Genomic DNA, 26,365 nt, shown 5'->3' on the forward strand with positions numbered 1-26,365 from the left:
AAAGACCACACGGCATAGGAGTAGAATTCGGCCATTTGGCCCACAGAATCTGCTCCATCATTCAATCACGACTGATCCTCCCCCCCCCCCACCCAATCCATTCCCCAGCCTTCTCCCCGTAACCTTCAATGCTGTGTCCAATCAAGAACCTATCAATCTCTGCTATAAATATACCCAAAACCCGGCCACCACAGCTGCCTGTGGTAACAAATTCCACAAATTCACCACCCTCTGGCTAAAGAAATTTCTCCGCATCTGTTTTAAATGGACGCCTCCTCTATCCTGAGGCTGTGCCCTCTTGACCTAGACTCGCTCACCACGGGAAACATCTTTTCCACATCTACTCTGTCTAGGCCTTTTAATATTCAATAGGTTTCAATGAGATTCCCCCTTCATCCTTCTAAATTCCAGCGAGTACAGACCCAGAGCCATCAAATGTTCCTCATATGATAACCCTTTCATTCCTGGAATCATCCTTGTGAACTGCCTCTGGATGCTCTTCAATGCCAGCACATCTTTTCTTAGACGAGGAGCCCAAAACTGTTCACAATACTCGACGTGCAGCCTCACCAGTGCCTTATAAATCCTCAGCAACACATCCCTGCTTTTATATTCAAGACCTCTTGAAATGAATGCTAACATTGCATTTGCCCTCCGCACCGCAGACTCTACCTGCAAGTTAGCCTTTAGGGTGTTCTGCACAAGGACTCCCAAGTCCCTTGCATCTCAGATTTTTGGATTTTCACCACATTTAGAAAATAGTCTGCACATTTATTTCTACTACCAAAGTGCATGACCATGTATTTTCCAACATTGTATTTCATTTGTCACTTTCTTGCCCATTCTCCTAATCAGTCTAATTCCTTCCGCAGCCTACCTGTTTCCTCAACACTACCTGCCCCTCCACTAATCTTTATATCATCTGCAAACTTGGCAAGAAAGCTATCTATTCCATCATCTAAATCATTGATATACAGCATAAAAAGGAGTGGTCCCAACAACGACCCCTGCGGAACACCATTATTCACTGGCAGCCAACCAGAAAAGGATCCTTTTATTCCCACTCACTGCCTACCAATCAGCCAATGCTCTAACCATGTTAGCAACTTTCCTGTAATACCATGAGCTCATAACTTAGTAAGCAGTCTTATGTATGGCACCTTGTCAAAGGTCTTCTGAATGTCCAAATATACAACATCCACTGCATCCCCTTTATTTATCCTACTTGTAATCTCCTTGAAGAATTCCAACAGATTTGTCAGGCAAGAATTTCCCTCAAGGAAACCATGCTGACTTTATCCCATCTTGTCCCGTACTCCATAATCTTATCCTTAGCAACCGACTCCAACATCTTCCCAACCACCAAGGTCAGGTTAACTGGTCTACAATTTCCTTTCTGCTGCCTTCCTCCTTTTTTTTAAAAAAAGACTGACATTTGCAATTTTCCAGTCCTCTGGCATCATGCCAGATTCCAATGATTTTTGAAAGATCATTGCTAATGCCTCCACAATCTCTACCGCGACCTCTTTCAGAACCCTAGGGTGCAGTTCATCTGGTCTGGGTGACTTATGTACCCTTAGGTCTTTCAGCTTTTTGAGCACCTTCTCCCTTGTAATAGTAACTGCACTTACTTCTCTTCCTTCATACCCTTCAACATGTGGCACACTGCTAGAGTCTTTCACAGTAAAGACTGATGCAAAATACTCATTTAGTTCATCAGCTATCTCCTTGTCCCGTTATTATTTCTCCGGCCTATATCCACTCTCATCTCTCTTATTTTTTTTTACATATTTGAAAAAGCTTTTACTATTATTGTTTGCTAGCTTGCTTTTCATATTTCATCTTTTCCCTTCTAATCATTCTTTTAGTTACTCTCTGTGAGTTTTTAAAAAGCTTGTCAATCCTCCATCTTCCCGCTAATTTTTGTTTTGTTGTATGCCCTGTTTTGTTTTTATATTAGCTGTGACTTCCCTTGTTAACCACAGTTGTACTATTTTGCCATTTCAGTATTTCCCTTTTTCTTGGCATACATCTGTCCTGCACCTTCCTCATTTTTCCCAGAAACTGGCACCATTGCTACTCTGCCGTCATCCCTGCCAACAGCTTCTTCCAATTTACTATGGCCAACTCCTCTCTCATACCACTGTAATTTCCTTTACTCCACTGAAATACTGCTACGTCAGACTTTACTTTCTCCCTATCAAATTTCAAGTTAAACTCAATTACATTGTGATCACTGGATCCTAAGGGGTCTTAAAGCTTAAGCACCCAGATTGCTTCCAGTTCATCACACAGCACTCAATCTAATATTGCTGATCTCCTGGTAGGCTCAACGACAAACCGCTCTAAGAAGCCATCCGTAGGCATTCAACAGACTTACTCTCTTGAGATCCATTAACAACCTGATTTTCCCCAATCGGCATTCATCTTAAAATTTCCCATAACTATAATAACATTGCTCTTTTGACATGACTTTTCCATTTCCTGTTGTAATCTGTGATCCACATCCCAGCTACTGTTGGGAGGCCTGTATATAACAGCCATCAGGGTCCTTTTACCCTTGCGACCTCTTGACTCAGCCCACAAGGATTCAAACTTCCGATCCTATGTCACATCTTTCTACTGATCTAATGCCATTCTTTACCAGCAGAGCCATATCACCCTCTTTGCCTACCTTCCTATCCTCCAATACAGCATGTAACCTTGGACATTCAGCTCCTAACTATGATCTTCCTTCAGTCATGATTCAGTTATGGCCAAGACATCATACTTGGCAATCTGTAATAGTGCAACAAGATCATCCACCTTATTTGTTATAATCTGTGCGTTGACATACAACACTTTTGAGTGCTGTATTTGCTACCCTTTTTGATTTTGCATCCCTAATGCACTAATACTCACTCTGCTGGCTGCAATTTTGTCCGATCATCTGCCTGCCATTCCTGGCAGTCTGACTGCACGCTATCTTTGCTTTTTTGCCATGTGTCCCATCCTGAGTCTCTTCATTCCGGGTCCCATCGCCCTGCCAAATTGGTTTAAACCCTCCCCACCAGCTCTAACAAACCTGCACGTGAGAATATTGGCCCCCTCCCGTTCAGATGCAACCCGTCCCTTTTGTACAGGTCATATCTCCCTCAGAAGAGATCCCAGTGATCCAAGAACCTGAATCCCTACCCCCTGCACCAGCTTATCAGCCACACATTTATCTGCCAAGTCATCCTGTTTCTACTCTCACTAGCATGTGGCACAGGTAGCAATCCAGAAGTTACTATTCTGGAGGCCCTGCTTCTCAGCTTTTTGTCTCGCAATCCGAGATGTCCCTGATCCTGGCACCTGGGAGGCAACATACCGTCTGGATGTCCCATTCACATCCACAGAATTTCCTGTATGTTCCTCTGACTACTGAGTCCCCTATCACTACTTCACCTTCTGAAGCATGGACCCATGCTTAGAGCCGGTAATCTGGTCTCCGTGGTATTCCCCTGGGAGGTCTTCCGCCACAAAAGTATCCAAAATGGTATAACTTATTTTTCAGGGTAATGGCCACAAGGGTGCTCTGCACTAATTGCCTATTAACATTTCCACTTCTCCTGACAGTTACCTAGCTACTCACCTCCTGCAGCTTCGGGGTGACTACTTCCCTGTAACTCTGACCAATTATCTCTTCACCCTCCCGTGTGAGCCAAAGGTCATGCAGCTATTGCTCCAAATCCCTAACACGGTCTTCAAGGAGCTGCAGCTGAATGCACTTCACACAGATATAGCTCCCTGGGAGACTCTGGGTCTCCCAGGACTCCAACATTCAGCATGAAGAACATACAGCAGCCATTTACTACACTAAGTGCAGCAAAAGAGAAAAAAAACTGGAACCTTAACAGAAACTTACCCAGAGCCAAAGCCTGACACTCCTACTTTCACGACTAGCTTACTCCCAACAATAATGTGTGTGTGTGTGTGAGGAGAGACAGGATCATTCCAGGTCTTTCACCCACTCCTTAATTTGTTCATGAAAAGCCTATCTGTGCAAGTTGGAACTTTTCTCACAAATACATCATATGAAATGGATATGCTGCTCAGTACTCTATCCACATGCAAAAACACAACTTATTGTTTTGCTATACATTCTCAGTGCAATGCATGATAAAGTTTGCTTGACTTTGCTCCAGCATAATCTCAAAAGCTGCAGTTGAGGCAGCCGATGGCTACATTTTTGTTAGAGGCCTCATTTCGAACTTTTCTTCCAAAACCTTAAGCCAGTGGAGAAAAGCTTGCAACATTGCTGTGACTATATTGGACTAACAGATAGAATATGGCCAAATAACTCCATGAACAGTGCTACATAATTGCCAGGATGAACCAGGTAGAAAATCTTACAAACATTAAGATGTTTGTGTTCCCATATTTTCCAGAGCAGATCCCAATATCATGAATATTCCCATATATCATACCAGTTCCTTTGTACAGATACAAATAGGGCTGCATTTTAATGCACATTATTCATGGCAGAATAGATTCTGTTGGGATTCAATAGTTATTTGTGACTTTTCTAATGCCTCCATTTCTTCATGTTTCATTGTACAGTTTGTAAGTAATGAAATAAAAGGCATTTGTCTAAAATTAAAGACCAAGAGCTTGTGTGCTTCCAGTTTGTTCATCACTGTTGCTACTAAAATACTTACCACCTCAGCCTCAGGATGCTACATTTACTCCTTCTAAATTAATATCTAGAACCTTCTTCTGTAAATTTCTCAAGAGGGATTGTTCATTTATTGGAACTGATACAGATGGTTCAAAGTTCAAATTTACTATCAAAGTAGGTATATAATATACAACCTCGAGATTTATCTTTTTGCGGCAGCCACAAAACCAAGAAACACACAGGATCCACGAGAAACCACACACAACAAAGACTGACAAACACACAATGTACAAAAGAGGACAAATCATGCAAATATTAAAAAGTGGTAAACAAATAATGCATAGAACATGAGCTGCAGAGTCCACAGCCGTAGTCAGTCCTGCGCGAGTCAGGCGAGGGAAGCCATTCCGGGATCCCGATGGCTGCAGGGTAACAACTGTTCCCGAACCTGGCCAAGTGGGACCCAAAAGTCCTGCACCTCCCATCTGATGGTAGTAGCAAGAGAGGGAGTGGATCGAACACAGGCAGTCAGCACTAAACACTGGTTCATTTTCCGTTCTCAGGCCTCGATGCATTAATTGGTGTGGAGTAATGGAGCTGAGCAAGGCTCAATTCTCATCCAGTGCACAGGGATGTCACACAAGCTGACAATACTGGGCTCACTTTGTATGATGCTTGCTTAGTCATTGTCATATGCCTAGGTACATACATACACTGAAAGCAAGTACTACCAGGCTTCAGGACAGCTTCTATCCTGCTGTTATCAGATTCTACAATGGATTTCTTGTACAATAAGATAGACTTTGGACCCCACAATCTATCTTACGATCTTGCACTTTATCATTACCTACACTGCCCATTCTCTGTAGCCGTTAAACTTTATTCTGCATTGTTATTGTTTTACCTTTTCCTACCTCAATGGTTTGATCTGAATGAACAATATTTCAAGACAAGTTGTTCACTGTGTCTTGGTGCAATGAGATCATAATTAACCAATACCAACACTTGAAATACAGACACAGAGCATCAGAAGAAAAATAAACTGAACTCAAAACAAAACTCATTGTAATGCAAAGTAGCCACAGTGTTGCTATACTGAGTTAATGATTAGGATTGTGCAGGTTGATGCAAGAACCGAATGGTTGAAGTAGCTGTTCTTGAACCTGGTGGTGTGCAAATTCAGGCTTCGGTGCCTCCTGCCTAATGGCAGATGTGAGAATATGGCACATGGACCAGATGGTGATCTTTGATGATAGGTGTTGACTCAGGGGTCTGTCCTGGGACCGCTACTTTTCATACTGTTGGTCAATGATTTGGATAACAGAATTGATGGCTTTGTGGCAAAGTTTGCAGATGATACGGAGATAGGTGGAGGGGTAGGTAGTGCTGAGGAACAATGCGATTGCAGCAAGACTTGAACAAGTTGGAAGAATGGGCAAAAAAGTGGCAAATGGAACACAGTGTTCAGAAATGTATGATAATGCATCTTGGTAAAAGGAACAATAGTGCAGACTATTATCTAAATGGGGAGAAGGTTCAAACATCAGAGGTGCAGAGGGACTGGGGACTCCTCATGCAAGAATCCCAGAAGGTTAATTGACAGGTTTAGTCTGTGGTAAACAAAGCAAAAGCAACATCAGCATTTATTTCGAGGGGAATAGAAATCAAAACAAACAGATAATGCTGAGGCTTTACAAGACACTAATTAGGCCGCACTATTGTATTGTTAACAGTTTTGGGCCCCATATCTCAGAAAGGATTATTGTCATTGGAGAGAGTCCAGATGAGGTTCATGAAGATGATTCCGGGAATGAAGGGGTTAACACATGACGAGCATTTGGCAGCTTTGGGCCTGTACTCACTGGAATTTAGAAGATGCGGCAGGGGATCTCATTGAAACCTACCGAATGTTGAAAGGACCAGATAGGGTGGATGTGGAGAGGATGTTTACTATGGTGGGGGTATTTGTGGACAAAGACAGCAATTGAAAAAACAGTCATGCCTAGATATCTGCCTTTTCCGCAATGAAGTAGAAGAGGAAGACAATATATTGTTTTCAACCAATTGCAGATTTTTCCTACAAAGGTAGGCTTGTTTTACACACCACGTTAAAATAATAAAAACTATTCCTACAGTGCAGCCTTAACCTCTTCAGCGATGTAGACACTTACACTGCTTTTCATAGACATGTGGCAGGCCATAATGTTGCTACCCACCAGATGCATCCCCTAGCTCAGACTTTAAAGACCCAATGGTAATAAATTTCTAAACGAGGTACCCAATAATGGATTTGCACTCCTGTACCTCCATGTCATAGCTATAATCAGAGTTCTATGATGAAAACAATTATGCCATCTGTTATATGCTTCTCCTATAGCAACATGAGGGCAGCAGAATTCCTGGAGTTGATTTTAATTAGATCTAGCAAATAGAATCATTTATTTTTGAATTTAAATCAACCAATATCTATATTTTATCTGACCCAAAAACTGACCGTCTTGCCTCTCTCATAAATGCTATTCTTGACTGGAGAAGGGTCTGCCTTAGGGGACATCAACAGTATGGTTGCAATTCAGGAAACATTAGAGAGACATTGAGTAACTCAATATAAAACAAAAGCTAGTAGTTTGCAGGGGCAAATTTATAAACAAGTTAACAGAGAGGCACAAGAACCAGTGATGCTAATCCAGGTCTTCCATTAATCTTTACTATTATCAACCAGGCAAAGAGGAAAAACACTTGAAGTGTACACCATTTTCTTGATTATTATATTAGATTTAGTTCTGTAGAAGGTACCAATGGGAAAAGTCTGACTATATCATAATCAGTGATTACAGAAAAAGTCACAAAAGACAAGAGGCCACAAAATTCTTCACTTTCTTATATTGCTGTTTACCCATTCCCTCCTTCTTTGCCAATTCCTGGTGATGAGGGTGGTTAAATTTCTTCCTCAATCCACTTGCATGATCTCAGTCTAGTTTGTGCCATTGCATTGGCCACAATGCTCCTGCAGCTATTGACAAGTAACGTCCCCGTCTCCCACCAGTAATAGCATAGCTCTCACCACAAACATTACTCATTCTAATCTCCACTCCCCTAAATCAAACAAAACCGACTGGAACTAATACCATGAACAGCCAGTTTGGATTTCTCATCTTGGGCCTGAACATTCAGTAATCTTTTCTAGTTCACTACTGAGAAGACAGGAAGCTATTTCCAATTCACATTTATAAAACCATATCAGAGATTTGTAAAACTGACCCTGCACAAATTTAGAATTTGTATTCCATGTCTATCTTTTCCCTTTTTAATAGCTAGGCTAAATTTGATCCAATTACATTTGTTATCAAATGTTGTCACACTTCACGTTTCTGTAAGATGAAGTCCACTATCAACTAAGTGAGGCATTAATTAAACAAAGAGACCTAGCATGCTTAATTTAATTTGGAGATACAGCAAGATAACAGGTCCCTGTGGCCCAACAAACCCATGCTGCCCATATGACCAATTAACCTGCTATTCCTGCGTCTTTGGAATGTGGGAGGAAGCCCATGCAGACATGAGAACATGCAAACTCCTTATAGTCAGTGATGGGAATTGAAGACTGGTCACTGACACTGTAAAGCAATGTGCTAACCACTGCGCTACCATGTTCTTTCTAGGACATAAATGTTAAGAAAAAATTGAGAGAGGTTATGCTAATGGAGCCAATAAAGTGAAATTCTTCCCAGGAAGTGAGGGTCAATAGCCACAAGATGATCCTGACGAAGGATCCCAGCCCGAAATGTCGACTGTACCTTTTCCTATTGATGCTGCCTGACCTGCTGCGTTCACCAGCATTTTTTGTGTGTGTTGCTTGAATATATTTAAGATGCCTTAATGCACTTGAAGGTTATGGTTTACCACCTTGTTGACGTGTTATAGTCCTAGTCAAAGTATTCGCATAATACTCTTAGTCAGCAAATTCCCAATATTTGGGGACAATAATAAAAGGACTGAAAATATAGTGTGCAACTTTAAGGTGTACTGCAGACAGTGGTGTTCCCACATGACCACTTATCCTCCTCGATAGGGGGAGGTCAGGAGTTCAGTAGATGTTGTTGGACTAGCCTCCACAAGAAGCTATCCAGCACTCTGCAGGCAGAAATCATGGTAGCTACTGTATACCAGTGGAAGCAGTGTTCTGGATGGGGTTGATCTCCTTGAGAACTGGAGCTGCAGCCACCGAGGAATGACCCATCATATTCCAGATTGATATATTGAAAATGAAGGAGGTTCTTCAGATGTCAGAAATTACCCACTAGAGCCCCCAATCTCTGACCTGTTTTTTATGGTGCAGGACTCTGCAATGTAAAAGGCTGAAGATACATGGTGAGAACCTCAATGGAAATGGTCATTGCCTGCCTCTCACCATGAACACAGGGCTGAGCACCTAATCCCTACTCTACGCAATTTGTACTTATGACTGTATGGCTAAGTACAGCTCCAATGCCGTATTTAAGTTTGGTGACTACACTACCTTTGTTGGCCGGGTCAAAGGAAGTGACAAACTGGTGTACAGTGTGGAGATTGCAAGTCTGGTTGAGTGGTGCGACAACAGCAATTTCTCATGTAAACCAAAGACCCAATCATCTACTATAGGAGGAAGAAACTAGAGGTCCTCATTAGGGAATGGAGTTGGGGAGGATCAGTAGTTAACATGTCAGTGAATCTATCCTAGGACAAGCTCACAAGTGTCATCACAAAGAAGGCACAACAGCAACTCCACTTCCTTATAAGTTTGAGTAGATTAGGCATGTCACCAAAACTGGCAGTAAGATGGTGACTCACTTGGACGCAGCAGCCAGCCCGGGTCCAATCAAAGGCGAAATTGTACATCCTTTATCTTTTTCATGATCACGAGACACTGCTGTTTATCACGAACATCAAGTACTGCAGGCCTACCCCATCAGTGAGCTGCTCGTTGGTGGAAGAGCTAAACTTGGTGTGCAAAGGTGGTGTGCACTCTAGCAGCGAGTGATTGCCTTGGACATATTCCTTGTGACTGCAAAACCCAGTTGGATGTTGGTAATATAGAACGCCAAGTCCAGCTCAATAGTTTATTGACAAGACCAACGGTGGGGGAGATGTATGGCCTCAGTTGTAGCGCAGACTAGGCCTCATTCCGTGGGGTAGCCTGTTGCAGCCGCCCAGGGAAGGAGAGGCCATAGGCGGTGTGGCGCAGCACCTGTGCCTGCTTGGAGGCTGGCCCCTTGTCGGTGCTGCCCTTCAGTGCTCGCTCGGTGGAAGACAAGTTGGATTGCATTCATCTGCAGACTGCTGTGGGCTTGTTCTTGCCGACAACTTCCATGCACCATAAATATACGTGACAATCAGGGTCTTGGACTACTGTCCGTTGTATTTTTGTGTGACTGTGTTCGCTGCTACCTTACATGTGCTATATGTGCCTTGTGTTGGGTGTGACTGTTGGTAGTGTGTTTGGCACCTTAGCCCTGGAATAATGCTATTTCATTTGGCTGTACTGAACTTGAAAAGGTTGACAAACTTCCATAGATGCACAGTGGAGAGTATACAACTGGTTGCATCACAGCCTGCTACGGAAACACTAATGCCCAGTAACTGAAAAGGCTACAAAAATTGACGGATACAGCCCAGTCCACAGGCAAAGCCTCACCCAACACCTGGTGTATTTATACAGAGTGCTGTCACAAGAAAGCAAAATCCATTAAAGACTCCCAGCATAGAGGCCAGGCCCTCTTCTCGCCATTACCAACAGGCAGTAGGTACGGAGCCATAGGTCCTAAACCACTAGATTCGGGAACAGTTATTAGGGCGCAACCGTCAGGCTCCTTCACTCATCACTACTCTGAACTGATTCTTTAGCTTATAGACTCTCTTTCAACGACTCCTCAATATTTTTATTTTCAATTTTACTTCTTTTGGTAATTTGTCAGTCTTTCTGCAGAGTTACTTTCGTAAAACTCCATTGTATTTCTTTTTTCCTGTAAATGCCTGTAAGAAAATGAATCTTAAGCTAGTGTTGTTTCAGTCTGCTGCATGCAGTAATGCCATATTTTATTTGCTGTGGAGCAGTGAGTGGAATTGAATATTGTGCAAACATCTACAGACATCCCATTTATCCCATACAACTCAAACAATCACAACCATCTTCACTTATGCAAGGTACATCTCCCACCACTAGAGTGTCTTCCTATGATGCCCATTAACTTCAGTTTTGCCAAAACTTGATGCCATACAGTCAAATGCCACCTTTGGCATTCAGCTCCTTGGCCCATGCTTGGGTGACAGCTGTGATGAAATCAAAATTGGGCACAAGTAGAAACAGTACCTTTAAAAAAAATATTCCGTCCCTAATACTTTATTCACATAAATGAGCATTACAACCAGGGATAAAATCAATTTAACTGAGAATTTAAATTTTTTGAATTACATGCTCCTTTCTCCCCCCCACAGTAGAGACCCCCCCAAAAAAGGGAAAACTGTAAAGCATAAAAAACTAAAAATGCAAAAACAGAAATGTCAGCAGTTCAAAAGTATTCATCCCCCTTTGCTCAGTACAGAGTTGAACCATCTCTCACAGCTATTACAGCCAGTAGTCTTTTTGGATAACTTTTTTCTAGCTTTGAACAAAGTGATAGAACAAGATTTGTCCATTCCTCCTTGCAAAATTGCTCAAGCTGTGCCAGATTAGTTGGGAAAAAGCAGTGGACAGCAACCTTGAGCTCTTGGCAGAGATGCTCGATCGAGTTAAGGTCAGGACTCTCACTGGGCTGCACAAGGACATTAATTTTCTTCATTTGAAGCCACCCCACAGCTGCTCTGGCACTGTGCTTTAGGTCATTGCCCTGCTGAAAGACAAACTTCCTCCCCAGTTTAAGTTTTCTGGCAGAGGCTAGCAGGTTTTTAACCCAGGATTTTTCTGTATTTAACAGCATTCATCTTCTCATCAATCCTGACCAGATTTTCAGTCCCTGATGCTGAAAAGCATCCTGTTAGCATGATGCTACCTCCACCATACCTTACAGTAGAGATGGGGCTGCCTGGCTGGCACACAGTGTTAGATTTACACCACATGTACCGCTTAGTGTTGGGGACCGAATGTTCTGCTTTAGTCTCAATTAACCACAAGATCTCTTCTACATCTTTAACCTATCTTCCAAGTGATGCTTTGCAAAGACTTTACTGGCAAGGATATGCTTTTTTTTAGCCAGGGCTTCTTCCTCACCACTCTTCCACAAATACCCCTTTTATGCAAGAGCTGAGAGATTGTGAAACCATGAACATCATCTCCAGTTGCAACCACTCACTTCTGTAGCTGGCATCACACCAGCCTGTCTTGGAAGTGCCATTCTTCTCCAGTGACTCAGTTTAGAAGGGTGGCCAGACCTAGGCAGTGTGGGTGTGGTTTCATTTTTTTTCACGTTGCACTGCACTGAGCTCCAAGATATGTTCAATGCCCTTGAGATGGTCTTTTACTCTTCCCCAAATTTGTGCTCCTCTATTATCATTTCCCTGACTTGTCTTGAATACTCTTTTGTCTTCATTTTGGTTTGGTCTGTTGAAATGTCACCATGCAGTTGGTCCTTACAGACAGAGGGGGTATTTATTCTTATGAATTCATTGAAAACAGGCGATCCTCTAATTTTCTACACAAACAAATTAGGTGAGTTTGTAAGGTAATATTGCACCTGGGGAAAGTTAGTGAGGGAATTACAAAGGGGATAAATACTTCTACAGCATCACAGATTTGTTTTTTTTTAAACTTTTAATAAATTGTTGACAGGTTTTGGAATTTTTCTTTTGATTTGACATGAAGCACAATGTTTTGTAGATTAGCTCAAAAATCCTAATTCAATATATTTTAAGTTTAGAAAATGACACTGCAAAATATGAAAGTAGTTGTGGGGAGCTGAATGCTTTACAAAAGCACTGTTTACTGAGGAGGGAGTGTTGCTCACTAATGTTGCAGATGGCTCCATCAGTTTGCTAAAGGTTGCAAGACAAATCAGCCAGATCAGACCCATTCTGCTGTTTTCACCCTTGGAGCAGGATGTATTGGACAATTTACCACATTTTACAGGAGCTGGCAGTGTTCCAACTGTTCAACAAAGGCTTGGCTGTTCTTACAAGAATTGTATACTGAAATGCAAGTTGAAAGGGCACTACAGTAGTGTAGCAGCTAGCACAACGCTATTACAGCTCTGGGCATCAGACTTCTCTCTACATACACGACTATATGGCTAGCACACCTAAAATGCCATCTATAAATCTGTTGATGACACAACCCTGCCCATCTTAACGACGATCATCCAGTAGCACTCATATCTACAGTGATTAAGTACTTTGAAAGGTTGGTTATGGCTGGAATCAACTCCTGCTTAAGCAAGTACCTGAACCCAATGCAATTTGTCTATCACTACATTAGGTTTGGAGCCAATGTGATCTCATTGGCTCTTCATGTGGCCTTGGATCAGCTGGACAATACTAATACTTGGGTCAGGCTGCTGTTTACTGACCACAGCTCAGTGTTTAGCACATTCATTTCTACAGTTCTGATCAAAAGGCTCCAGAACCTGGGCCTCTGTACCTCCCTCTGCAACTGGATCCTCAATTTCCTCAGCGGACACCCACAATCTGTGAGGATCAGAAGCAACATCTCCACCGCACTGATAATCAACACTGGCGCACCTCAAGGATGTGTACTTAGCCCATTGCTCTACACCCATGACTGTGTGGCTAGACGCAGCTCAAATGCCAACTATAAATCTCCTGATGACATAACTATTGTTGGTAGAACTTCAGATGGTGATGAAGTGGTGTACAGGAGCGAGATTGATCAGCTAGTTGAGTGGTGTCACAGCAGCAACCTTGCATTTAACATCAGTAAGACCAAAGAATTGATTGTGGACTTCAGAAAAGGTAAGACTAGGGAACACACAAGGGAAGAAATAACTATGCTTTTGGCGATGATCATTGAATCCTCACTGACCACAGGAGTAGTACTAGATGATTGGAGGGTGGCTAATGTCATTCTTTTGTTCAAGAAAAGGAGTAGGGGGTAACCCTGGGAATTATAGACCAGTGTGTCTTTACAGTGGTAGGCAAATTATTGAAGAGAATTCTCAGTGATAGGATTTACAAGGATTTGAAGAAGCATAGTCTGATTAAGGATAGTCACCGTAGCTTTGTGAGGGGCAGGTTATGCCTCAAACCTGATTGAATTCTTTGAAGATGTGACAAAGCACAGTGGATGTGGTGTATATGAATTTCAGGAAGGTGTTTGAAAAGGCTCTTTCAGAATATAATGAGGCAAGGGATCCAGGGAATAGCTGGGTGAATATTAAACTGGCTTGCCCATAGAAAGCAAAGGGTGGTAGTAGATGGACAGTATTCTGCCTGCAATTTGGTGACCAGTGGTGTTCTACAGGGATCTATTCTGGGACCCCCGTACTTTGTAATTTTTATAAATGACTTGTGTGAGGAAGTGCAAGGGTGGGTTAGTAAGTTTGCGGATGACACAAAGGTTGGTGGAGTTGCAGATAGTGAGAATGGTTGTTGTAGATTGCAATGGGACATTGACTGGATGCAGAGCTGGGCTGAGAAGCGACAGATGGAGTTCAACCCAGAAAAACATAAAGTGATTAATTTTGGAAAGTCAAATTGGAAAGCAGAATACAGGGTTAATGGCAGGATTCTCGTCAGTGCAGTAGAACTTGTATCCCTCAAAGTTATGCAGAAGTTGATAAGAGTTGTTAAGGTGTATGGCGCATCGGTCAGGGGACTAAGCTCAAGAGCCTCGAGGTAATGTTGTAGCTCGACAGAACTCTCCTTTGACCACATTTGGAATAGAGTGTTCATTTCTGGTCGCCTCATTGTAGGAAAGATGTGGAAGCTTTATAGAGGGTGCAGAGGAGATTTAGCAGGATGCTGGCAGGACTAAAGGGAATGTCTTTTGAAGATACGTTGAGCTAGCTAGGGCTTTTCCTCTTTGGAGTGAGAGAGGATGAGAGGTGACTTGTCAGAGGTGTATAGGAGGCATAGCTAGAGTGGACAGCCAGAGACCTTTTTCCCAGGGCAGAAATGACTAATAAAAGAGCCATAATTTTTAGGTGAGTATAGGAAAGTATAGAGGGATGTCAAAGGAAAATTCTTTATACAGTGAGTGGTGAGCACATGGAATGCCCTGCCAGTGCTGATGATAGAGGTAGATACATTAGGGTGATTTAAGAAACACTTATATAGGCACATGGATGATAGAAAAATGGGACTATGTAGGAGGGACGGGTTCAATTGATCTTGCAGCTTACAAGATCAGTATAACATTGTGGGCCAAATAGCCTGTACTGTGCTGCGATGTTCTTAGTTCTGTTCACTTACAGAATAAAACATAATTGCTTCCCCTCAAGTCTCTAGGTCATCATCCTAGAATCAAACTGCATCGTGAAGAATACATGTATCATATCTTTTCACATCTGAAACCTCCTCAAAGCAGGACAATAATCCAGTTACACATTTGACCAAATTGCCCAAAGCCTCCAGGAACACTACTTGGAGCGAAGACTACTCTGTAAAGATGACTTAAATTTGAATACTAGCCCATCAGAGAAAAAAAAAAGGCATTTTTGCAGTTTGAAAGTACTGTAGCAATAATGCAACAAACTAAATATCAATCATGATTGAAAATCAACTCAAAAACAAGATACACATTATAGTAAGAAATAACCCAGAAGCGGCCAAGATAACTTTGTGGTAAATTTTATCTCGTCAAGCATTTAATTTAGAAAGCAGAGTTGCCAATTTTCATCAGACATTTTTTCTACAAATATTATAAATTGCACAAAACTCAAAGAAAAATTTAGAAGATTTTTCAAATATTTAAGTTTCGGTAAATACATCTCTGTTCAGTTTAGAGCAAAGAGGTTCAATAGCTTACAATACACTACTGTATTTTAAATAATTATTTTTAGGCCGCAGTATAATATGCAAATTTATTGTTAGACTTAAAAATTATTTGCCATCACCATTCATGGAAGCAAAATATTAACTAAAAACAAATATATCAGCAGAAATTATAGAAGACAACTATTCATGCAGTGGTAAATCAATTTAAAAGAAGCTGGTGCTGGTCAAAATAATATCTTTATCAAAGTTACTAAATGCAGCTACAATCATCATTCTGACATTTTACTGCAACGGAAGTGTATATACAAAGTCTTTTGATCTTCAGGTCTTGAAAGATTTTGTTAAAGCCAATCCAGTTTAGTCAGTAAAGGGTAACCATGTCTACTGCTTGTAGTTTTTGTTCAATTTAGTCAGAGTAAGCAAACTCTGAATTGTAAATGCTACATGAAAACATCTCTAAGAGGCCATTTTATCAAAACAAGTGCTAGGATTTATACAAAATCTACCGTTTGTAAATTGAAACACAAAATGATAAAGCTCTGCTCTGCTTCATTTGAAATTTCAAGAATACTAAAACAAGATTCACTTCAAACTTCATTACTCTCATAGTATTTCAGTCTATATGAGAAAAATATTTAAAATTACTAAAAATCTTACAACTCCTAACAAAATGCCTTGCTGGATGTCAGAACATACTTACTTGTCTTGCAAATTTCTAGAAGCTGATATTTAATGCAAATGTACTTGTACATCATAATTTTACTTCAAACGTATGTGAAAAATAGACAAGTTATAAAGAACATTCCTACCTGCCAGATTGGTGATTGCCACCGGTATTCCTTGCACCTGCACTCCACCCGAACTCAAACTCCCGATGTTCACTGTCTGGAGGTTAGGGACAGACGCAAGTTGGGCAGCACTTAAATTAATGGTGTTGCCGGTAACAGTTACAGGGGTAATCTGGGCAACAGCAGTTCCACCTGAACTACTTGAAGACACAGGAGTCACGGTCAGTTGCTGAGCATTTTGAATCTGTACACTTGAAAGGTTCTGGATGTTTTGCACTTGAATGGTCTGCCAATTTATTTGCCCAGATGGTGTCAAACTTGGTGCCCTGATGATCACCTGAGTTGGATTCTGCATTGTTGATAGCTGAGCATTTTGCAAGGCCTGTTGCTGGACATTTTGAAGAGTTTGACCTGGGACTGCAGCACTTTGGATGGTCTGAAGAGCATGGTGTGGGATTGTCTGAATGATCTGCTGCTGAATCTGAGACGACTGCTGTTGCTGAAGTGGTACCTGCTGTCCAGAGGCCAACTGCACTTGAAGCTGACCGTGTTCCGGCAAATCCTGCAACCCATTGGGCTGAGAGAGGTTTGCACCTTCGCCCTCAGAGCCGGCCACGGCCGAGGATGGTTCATCTTCTGTGTTCTCCGAGCCAGTGCGGAACAGAGCCTGGACTGTCTCGTTGGAATTTGCCAGCGAAGTCACACAAGACAATGATGGAGAGGCGGTGGTAACACTGGTCGATATTGAGGAGGAGGAGTGAGGAGGAGGAGGAGACGACGAAGGAGATTCGGGCATGCTGCTCAAAGAGGTGGTGGAAATGGGCGTGGAAACCATTTGATTCCCATTCGAGACCCCGCCGTCTGGAGGCTGGACGAACTGGATGGATCCACCTCCAGTGGCCGCCGACAGGCTGTTTATAGGCACGGCCAGGGTCACACCGGCTCCTATGTTGATTGGCAAAGTGGCGACCATCTGGGTCTGAGCCCCGGAAATGTTAACGCCTTGCAGCTGCAGCGGGATGGAGAGGCCGGGTCGAATCTGGATAGGGACGCTGGCGGGCGACTGAGAAGGCGCGGCGGCGTTCGGCGTGGTCGTGCTCGCAGATGTCGTCCTGGTCAGCGGGCCGATGAGGGCCGCCTGACCGTGGCCGGCGGTCAGGATCTGGATCTGCCCGTGCAGATCCTGCTGCAGATTGGCCGAGCTGATCTGGATCTGCTGCCCGTCCACTGTCTGCAACTGCGGAATGACTTGGTACTGCACGCTGTTGGAAGAGCCGCCAGCAGTGGCTGCTGCGTTGACCACCATGGTAGGATTTGGTAGCGACTGCACTGGCACCACGTTGTACTGTCCCGCTGCTGACACGATTGGTCGGGCTTTGACGGGCGAACCCGTGCCATCTTGAACACTTGCAACGTTCCCGTTGCTGGTGGTAGGGGACGCGGGGGTTGTGTTGCTGCAGCTACTGCTGGCAGACGTCCCTTGGTGTTGTGCAACGCTCTCTTTCGTCGTCGCGGGGCCGGCGGCGATGATCTGCCACCCGTTCCCACTGAGCTGGGCGGTCACAACCTCCAGCTGCTGCTGCTGCACCGCTCCTGGGCTCTGGTCGATCAGTAGCTGTCCGCTTTGCAGGGCGTTGGAGCCAGCCGCACCATCAGCCGAGCCCGGAGAACCGATCTTGCTGCAAGTGGCTGCGAGGAGGGCGAGAGGAGACGGCTGGGTGTCCTACCAACACAGACACACAGTGGGCGGGTTTAGAGAGGAAAGAGTGGGTGTGAATTTACTTTAGCACAAAAAGGGGCTTCACGCAGGAAGTACAGAGCAATTAACGATTAAACACCCGTGTTTCAATAAGATAACATAATCCGAAATCGTACATTTTATAGTTTGTTTAAATCAGGAAGTAGGTGCACAGATCTGCAAGAAAAATGGCTTCACATACAAGTGGTTAGCAAAATTAGTTCAACAACAAGCAGACTGTGGCAGATGTATTTTTTTTAAAAAAACACGTAAAATAAACTGAGAGATAAGCTTAGTGTTACGTCTTGATTCGAAATTTATATTCATACCTGTGAGCCTGATGTTTTGAGTTGCAAATATTCACCAGGTTTCCCTCCTTCAGTTAGGGTGGCCATACTTTCCTCCTTTTGATCTGTGAACGGAAAAAAATACAAATAATCATAACAAAATAATCCACTTTTAAGATACACTCTACTTTCACATAGTTACTTAAATCACCCATCAATTCCCCTGGAGGGGAGGGGAAAACCAGAAACGTGGTTTGAAACCCGACCCAGTGGATACAAAGTAACACCCAAAAGAGGGTTGGCTCACACAACTCACTACTGTAGATTCTTGTTGTCAAGCTGATCAATTAGCAGAAAGCTTGTCACCAAGGTAAATTGACTTTTCCCTCTTGTTTTTTTTAAGGAGGGAGGGGATAGAGGGAGGGTTACGTACCACTCATTCTGCATTGCTTAAGAAGGGAGGAAAAAAATAAGGCCAGTACAAAATGTAGGCAGAACAAGGCAGGGCTGGCCCTTTCTTTCCACGAATGGCTGTTTGCGTAGGACGGAATAATCAGGTTCCTCTTGATTGACGGAAATGGAACTGGAAGGCGGAGCTTCGAACCAGCAGACCCGAAGACTTGCCGTTCTCCGACCACTTGATTGGATTGGTGGTGCGGCGGCGGAATGGAGGGCCGCCAGCGCACAGCCTGCTGGGGCTTGTAGTTTCCGCGGAGGCTGACGTTTCACGGTGACGTGGAAACGAAAGGCTGGAACTACATGCCCCGGTAGGGCATGAGGAGCGCGGGGCGCATGCGTACGCGGTATTTACGTTTTTCCCGCCCTTCACCCCTCCCTCCGTGATTCGGAACAAAGGCGGTGCTTGATGGCGGCGGGAGGGTTGTTGCTTTCAGTGTTTTTATGTCGGGAGAGTCGGGTTTCGGGGTTCCTTTCAACTGCTGCCTCAGTTTGAACATCGTTGTACAATGCCCCCAAGCAGATCTAGGAGGAATTAAAGTGGATTCAGCTTTGCAAAATTCGTAGGTGTGGATGGAGTTCTGTCATCTGTCCTAGGTTACCAAGAATGAAATTGGGGATGTTTAAACCATCTTCATTCATCGCCACCTCAAGGTCTGGAGCATTGAAAGTCTTCTCACCCTAATTTTTCAGTAAGAGGAGAGCGATAAACAAGCAGGCTGCTGCTGCTGCTCCCGGGCTGCCCAGTGTTTTGTTTTTGAAAGTTATTGGACTCCGTTTCCTTGGGGTAATCGATTGTCTGGCTTATGCAGCCTCTTCCCCCTCCCCCCCGCGAATAATTTCAAAAAGTACAAGTGTCCTCCGGGCAAAATAATGTCCTTGAAATGTCATTATTTGCAAGACTCATTCCTGCTAGTGAAAGATTTCCTGGGCTCTCAAAGTTGAGAGTGATTGAGATTTGCTTTTTAAAAAAAAAATAACCACGTAGAGGTAGAAACTGGGGAAGTTGGAGGCCTGATGTCTGCAGGGCCACTGGAGCCCCGGAGGTAGCCTGTACAGGGTTTGGAGGCCTGTTTGTGTGTGGGAGGGAGGGAGGGGACTTGTTTTGCTTTTGTTGCGTGAGTTATTCTGCTGAGCGTTGTGGGCACGGTTGTTGGTGCTGGAATGTATGGCGACACTTACAGGTTGCCCCCAGCGCATCCTGTCACAACACGTGCGTTGGTTGTTAATGCAAAAGACGCCCTTCACTGTTCACAATGTGCATATGCTAAATAAATGGATCTGATTAGAAAGATTTAAATATTATGCTACATCTTAAGAGTACTAAGTTTTGGTAATTCCATTGCTGGAAGAGTAATGAGTAACTGAGAAATAACAGAAGAGAAAAGTCAAAGTTTGTAAACTGTGGAAAGGCAATTCTGTGTGAAATTAGTGATACAATCAGACACGCAATAGCTGTCCCAGGGTTAGCATGCCATTACTTCCTAAAAGCATAAAGGTGGTGATGCTTCAGTTTCCGATGAGCTTGACATCTTTTATGCTTTGAAAGGGAGAATAACATCACATCTATGCAAATACCCACAGCATTCACATTCAACAAAACCGTGATCTCTGTCTCTGAGACTGACCATCCTTTAAGAGGGTAAACCTGTGCGGGCATCAGGCCACAACAGTGTACCTGGTCGTGTACTGAAAACCTGTGCTGACCAATTGGCTACAGAATGTTCAGAGATATCTTCAGCCTCTCATTACTGTGATCTAAAGTTGCTGCTCCTTTCAAAAGGCCAGAAAGCATACTGGTGGCCAATAGGAGCAGGGTGTCTCGTGACTTATTGATTGCTGACCCTCACATCCATTGTAATGAAGTGTTTCAAGAGGTTGATTACGGCTAGAGTTAACTCCCGTCTGAGCGAGGATGCCTACTCCTACTATAGCAACAGGTCTACGATAGATGTAATCTCACTATCTCCTCATTTTGCTTTGTATCACCTAGACAACAGCAAAACATTTGTCAGGCTGCTCTTTATTCCCTACAGTTTAGTGGTTTAATACCATAATCCTCAGTATAATCGCAAAGCATACTAAAACTAGACTCTGTAACAGTAGGGGGAACTTAACTCAGAGGGTGGTGAGAGTGTGGAACAAGCTGCCAGCAGGAATGGTGGGTTTGATTTCAGTATTTAAGAGAAGTTTGGATAAGTGCATGGAGGTCCATGGCCCAGGTGTGGATCGAAGGAACTAGGCAGAATACTATTTCAGCATGTACTAGATGGGCTGAATAGCCTGTTACTGTGCTGCAGTGTCCTATGACTAGGCCTCTGGATCTCCATTTCCTCATCAAGAAACTACAGTCACTACAAATCAGTGATAATATCTCCTCTCACTGACAATCAACACAGGCGCACCTCTAGGATATGTGCTTTGCCCATTGCTCTGCTCACTAGACTCAAAACTGTGTGGCTAAGGACAGATCAAACACCATCTATGGATGATATCACTATTGTTGGTAAAATCTCAGATGGCAGCAAAGAGACACATTGGGAGTGAGATAGATTGGGTAGTTGAATGCTGTTGCAACGACAACCTCTCGCTCAATATCTTCAAGACCAAACCAATGAATGTGCTCTTCAGGAAGCGAACACACACCAGTCCTCACAGATGGGTCCAAAGTGAAAATGATGAGCAGCTTCATGTTCCTGGACATGGGCATCTAATTTCAGAGGATGTACTGTATATTGGGCCCAACACTTTAATGCAAAAGATGCATTAATGAAGGCATGCAAGGGACTCTGTTAACTGTTTGAGAAGTTTTAGTGTGATATCAAAGACTTGCAAATTTCTATCAATGTATAGATGAGAGCAATTTGAGGTGTTGCTTCACTGCCTGGCATAGAACTTCTCATGCATGGTATTCTGACATCACAACGCGGTAGAAGGTTGTAGATTTGGTAAGCACCATCATGGGCACAACCCACCCCACCATTGAGTGCACCTTCAAGAGGTGGTGCCTCAGGAAGGCAGCATCCGTCGGTAAGGACCCTTATTATCCGGGGCATGCCCACTTCCCATCGCTACAGCCATGGAGGTGGTGCAAGAGTCTGAAGACCCACACCCTGCAATTCAGTAACAGCTTCTTCCCTTTCGTCTTCAGATTTTTGAATGGTCCATGGACCTATGAACACTACCTCATTGTTCTTTTTTCATTATTTATTTATTTTGCAATTTATGGTGATTTTATTTATTTACACTGTACTGGTGCAGCAAAAAAACAAATGTCACATTAGATAAGACGGTGATAATCTGATTCATATGCAAAAGTGCATGTATTCACAATATAATGAAAAAAATTACTTGAAGCAGGATCACTGGTTCATAGCATCACAGAAATATTTGCAAGAAAAGTATTTTAAACATAAATTATGCACAATTTTTACAAGAAACAATTATAGGCATCCATTAAGTCTCATGAGACCATGAATTTGTGCCTTGGAAAGTTTCCAGGGCTCAGGCTTGGGCAAGGTTGTATGGAAGACCGGCAGCTGCCCATGCTGCAGGTCTCCCCTCTCCAGGGGAAGGACATTAGGACCCATACAGCTTGGCACCGGTGTCATCGCAGAGCAAAGTGTGGTTAAGTGCCTTGTTCAAGGACACACACGCTGCCTCAGCCAAGGCTTGAACTAGCGACCTTCAAATCACTAGATGAACACGCCATGCACCAACACACAAGAAACAATTAGAACAATAATAAAAAAACAAGTTTGTTTTAGTACATAGTGGTCGAAGTCATCACAGAATTGCTAAGCTATAGTGATTAGGATTTTGCTGGTTGGTTCATTAACCAAATGGTTGAAGGCATGTAGTCATTCTTTAAGTTGGTGGTGTGGATTTTCAGCCTTCTGGACTTTACAGCTCCTCCCTTGGAGGGTCAGACACACTGAACCGATAGGCTGGTCCTGGACTTATTTCATAATTTACTGGCATAATTTACATATTACTATCTAACTATTTATGGTTCTATTACTATTTATTATTTATGGTGCAACTGTAATGAAAACCAATTTCCCCCAGGATCAATGAAGTATGACTATGTTCTGTACCTCCTGCTTAGTGGTAGCTGTGAACTGATGGTTTGACCCAGATGATGTTACGTACTTGAGGCAACATTTCCAGTTGATGCTACCAGTGATGGGGGAGATGTGCACATGATGAGTCCACTATCACTGTCAGGCTGATGTCGTTTTCTGAAGACTAAAGTGAAATTTATTTGAAGTGTAAAAAAAAAATGAAGAGGTGACAAAGTGGATGGGAAGATCTGTTCATCTTATTGGATCATCAGTGTTAATGTGGTCACAAGTTTAATATAGTTAGTAGAAGGGTTTCAGGACAGCTGAGAAAGCATTTTCACATAGAAGTCAGTGGATCTCTGGATTTCATTGGCAGAAAATAGTAGACGTTATAAGCATAGGAGAAGATTGATAGTATGTTAGGTTTCTCTTAACAAGCAGGCTTGAGTTCAGAAGTACATTATCCAGGGCCCTGTTGAGACGGTACCTTGTGTGTAGATTTGGTCTCCTTGCCTAACTATGGGTGTACTTATCAAAGGTTTCAGTTATAATAGTTCAAGGGTCCATTGGGAATCCCTGCACTATCGTCCAGAAGGCTGACAGATTGTGTTGGAAGTTGCAGAATTCCTTTAGGGATCAACAGGGTGGTTGCAGGTAGCATGTTTTCCCTGACTGATTTTTGGTCACTGTCTAAGAAGCTGTGCAGTTAGGACTCAGTTGAGGAGTTTTGTTCTTCTTCAGAAGTGGTGAATCTGAAATTAGAAAAAAATTTGAGGCTATATGTGTGTAAAAGTTTGATATGGTATTGAAGACGTGTCTCTTCAATACCATATCAAAATGGATCCGTTTTATTTTTAAAATAGTAGTTAGGTTCCTTGTAAGAGTGTATTGTTAGGCTTTGCTATTATAAAGTATTCTTTTTATGGGCATTGGCTTTAGGAAAGATGTCATCCATACAGAGACTGCAGAACAAGTTGACTAGAATGGGACTAGTTTGAGGGACTTCAGTTACATGAAGAAACTGGGTTTATTCTCCTTGGAGCAACGGAAGTTAAGAAATTTGACAATGATGTTCAAAATCATAGACTGGTTTGACTGAATAAAGATGAAACTTATGAACTGCAGAACATCTAGAACCAGAACACAGATTATGGTGATTAGCAAAAAAAAGCCAGAGACAGCCTGAGGAAACAGGCTTTTACACAGTGATTAGTGATATGGAATGCATTGTCTGATTGGGTGGTGGAACCAGGTTTGAAAGGAAATTGGACAAATAATTGAAAACATGTTTTGCACCATGGTAACATACACACAATGCTGGAGGAGCTCAGCAGGTCAGGCAGCATCAATGGAAAAAAAAGTACAGTTGACGTTTTGGGCTGAAACCCTTTGGCAGGACTGGAGAAAAAAAGACTGGGGAGTAGATTGAAAAGGTGGGGGAAGGGGAGAGAGAAACACAAGGTGAAAGCTGGAGGGGGAGGGCTGAAGTAAAGAGCTGGGAAGTTGATTGGTGAAAGAGACAGAAGGCCATGGAAGAAAGAAAAGTGGGGAGGAGCACCAGTGGGAGATGATGGGTGAAAAAGGGGATGGCAAATGGTGAGGGGGGGGTGGCTTAGGGGACATTACCAGAAGTTTGAGAAATCAATGTCCATGCCCTCAGGTTGGGGGCTACCCAAACGGAATATAAGGTGTTGTTCGACCAACCTAAGTGGATGACAGTGGAGAAGGCTATGGATGGATATGGGAATGGGAAGTGGAATTTAAATGGGTGGCCACTGAGGGATCCTGCTTTATCTGGCAGACGGAGCATAGGTGCACGGTGAAGTGGTCTCCCAATCTATGTCGGATCCCACTGATATACAGGAAGCCACACTCTAGAGCACCGAACATATTATACGACCCCAACAGACTCACAGGTGAAGTACTGCTTCACCTGGAAGGATTGTTTGGGGCCCTGAATGGTAGTGAGGGGGAAGGTATAGGGGCAGGTGTAGCACTTGTTCCTCTTGCAATGATAAGTGCCAGAAGGGATATCAGTGGGAAGAGGGTGAATAGACAAGGGAGTCACGTAGGGAGCGATCCGTGCGGAAAGCAGTAAGTGGGGGTGGGGGATGATGTGCTTGGTAGTGGGACCCTGTTGGAGGTGGTGGAAGTTTCAGAGAATTATGTGCTGGACGCGGAGGCTGGTGGGATGGTAGGTGAGGACAAGAAGAACCCTATCCGTGGTAAGGTGACGGGAGGATGGGGTAAGAGCAGACGTGCGTGAAATGGAAGAGCTGCGGTTGAGGGCAGGGTTGATGGGGGAGGAAGGGAAGCCCCTTTCTTTGAAAAAGGAGGACAGCACCATGGCGAAAGAGTGTGGGAGTGCATGTTGTTCTACCAACAAGTTGGCGCAGGCATAATGGGCTGAGTAGCTTCCTTCTCTGTAACCATTTAGTGAGATTTGTATGTGAGCATAGAATCAGCTTACTATTTAGTGTATTAAGCGAGTGGGAGACATTTTTTTCTTTTGCAGTGTACAGAGCGAGATAAGTTGATGTAGATTTCTGTTGGCTGCATGTTGGAGAAGAATTGTTTTATCATTTTGCCTGTGGAAAGGCAATATAGTAGAGTAGGGATTAAGGTCGACAGTTTGACTGAAATATTGAGACTTCTAATCTTAGTTATTGTCTTGGTTTATGCAGTTTGGACCAGTAAGAGGTTCCTTTCATGCAGATCAGTAATTGTAACACATGACCAGAAATGTTTCTGTAGAGATTAGTGCACTGTAAACCAAGGACTTGAGCAATATGTTCTGAGGAGCTGAGGATTAGGTTGTGTTTTGAACAAGAGTCCAGGATATATTCTCCAAAATGAACCCACATCATATACTTGACTGCATTAAAGTATATTTATTCATTATCTATTCAATAATTTGAGCATTTTAAGCACAGAGGTTTGTGCACTCAACTTTTGTTGGAAATTGTACATGGCTGAAATATCAGATATTCACGTGACTGGCAGGATAAAATGGTGGATTTCTTTTTAATTATCAGTGGTCTACATTCGGCTTAACTTGTATTAATAATAAAAGCTGGTCTGTTCACAGTAATATTTTTATGGGTCATTTCAATTGTGAATGTTAGTTGATGATAATGGATTCTGTGAACTTATAGGGAGCTTTTAGGATTTTAGTAAAAATTCACACACTAAAATTGGCAAGCATTTTGATGTATTCAGATCTTGCTGTTGGTGCCTTATTGGTATCATACGTTACATAGCTACTTATGACAATATATCCTGAAGTCAAATGACATTATTTGATTCCAAACGGAATGTCATTCTTGATTAGAGTTGTAAGTATTGGTATGTCTTTTAATCTGTTTGTTCTTACTATATGTGGTGTTACCATTTTCAGGCTTGAATCTGATACTGATTCATTTCAGTGTGTTTTTTCCAGTTGAGAAGAGTTCTGATTATGTTTAAAGAAG

The 26,365-nt window shown here is 42.9% G+C and overlaps 1 protein-coding gene across 4 annotated transcripts in view; it reads right to left on the reverse strand.

The window, feature by feature from the left end:
* sp4 (sp4 transcription factor) overlaps window positions 1-18,960 on the reverse strand; it is a 75,410-nt gene extending 56,450 nt beyond the window's left edge. Inside the window, exons 1-3 of one of the 4 annotated variants that reach the window (XM_063043739.1) lie at window positions 18,809-18,960; window positions 18,418-18,500; window positions 16,372-18,073 (exon numbers count right to left, since the gene is read on the reverse strand). In XM_063043739.1, coding sequence (XP_062899809.1) covers window positions 16,372-18,073; window positions 18,418-18,500; window positions 18,809-18,815 — 1,792 coding nt within the window. In that variant the 5' untranslated portion in view covers window positions 18,816-18,960. Of the gene's footprint in view, window positions 1-16,371; window positions 18,074-18,417; window positions 18,501-18,586; window positions 18,606-18,684; window positions 18,750-18,808 lie in introns of those variants that run through there. The other 3 variants (XM_063043741.1, XM_063043742.1, XM_063043740.1) reach the window with 3 other exon arrangements.
* Window positions 18,961-26,365: the final 7,405 nt, after the last annotated feature.

The sequence above is a fragment of the Mobula hypostoma genome, chromosome 3, assembly GCF_963921235.1.
Source record: "Mobula hypostoma chromosome 3, sMobHyp1.1, whole genome shotgun sequence".
NCBI classification, from domain to species: domain Eukaryota; kingdom Metazoa; phylum Chordata; class Chondrichthyes; order Myliobatiformes; family Myliobatidae; genus Mobula; species Mobula hypostoma.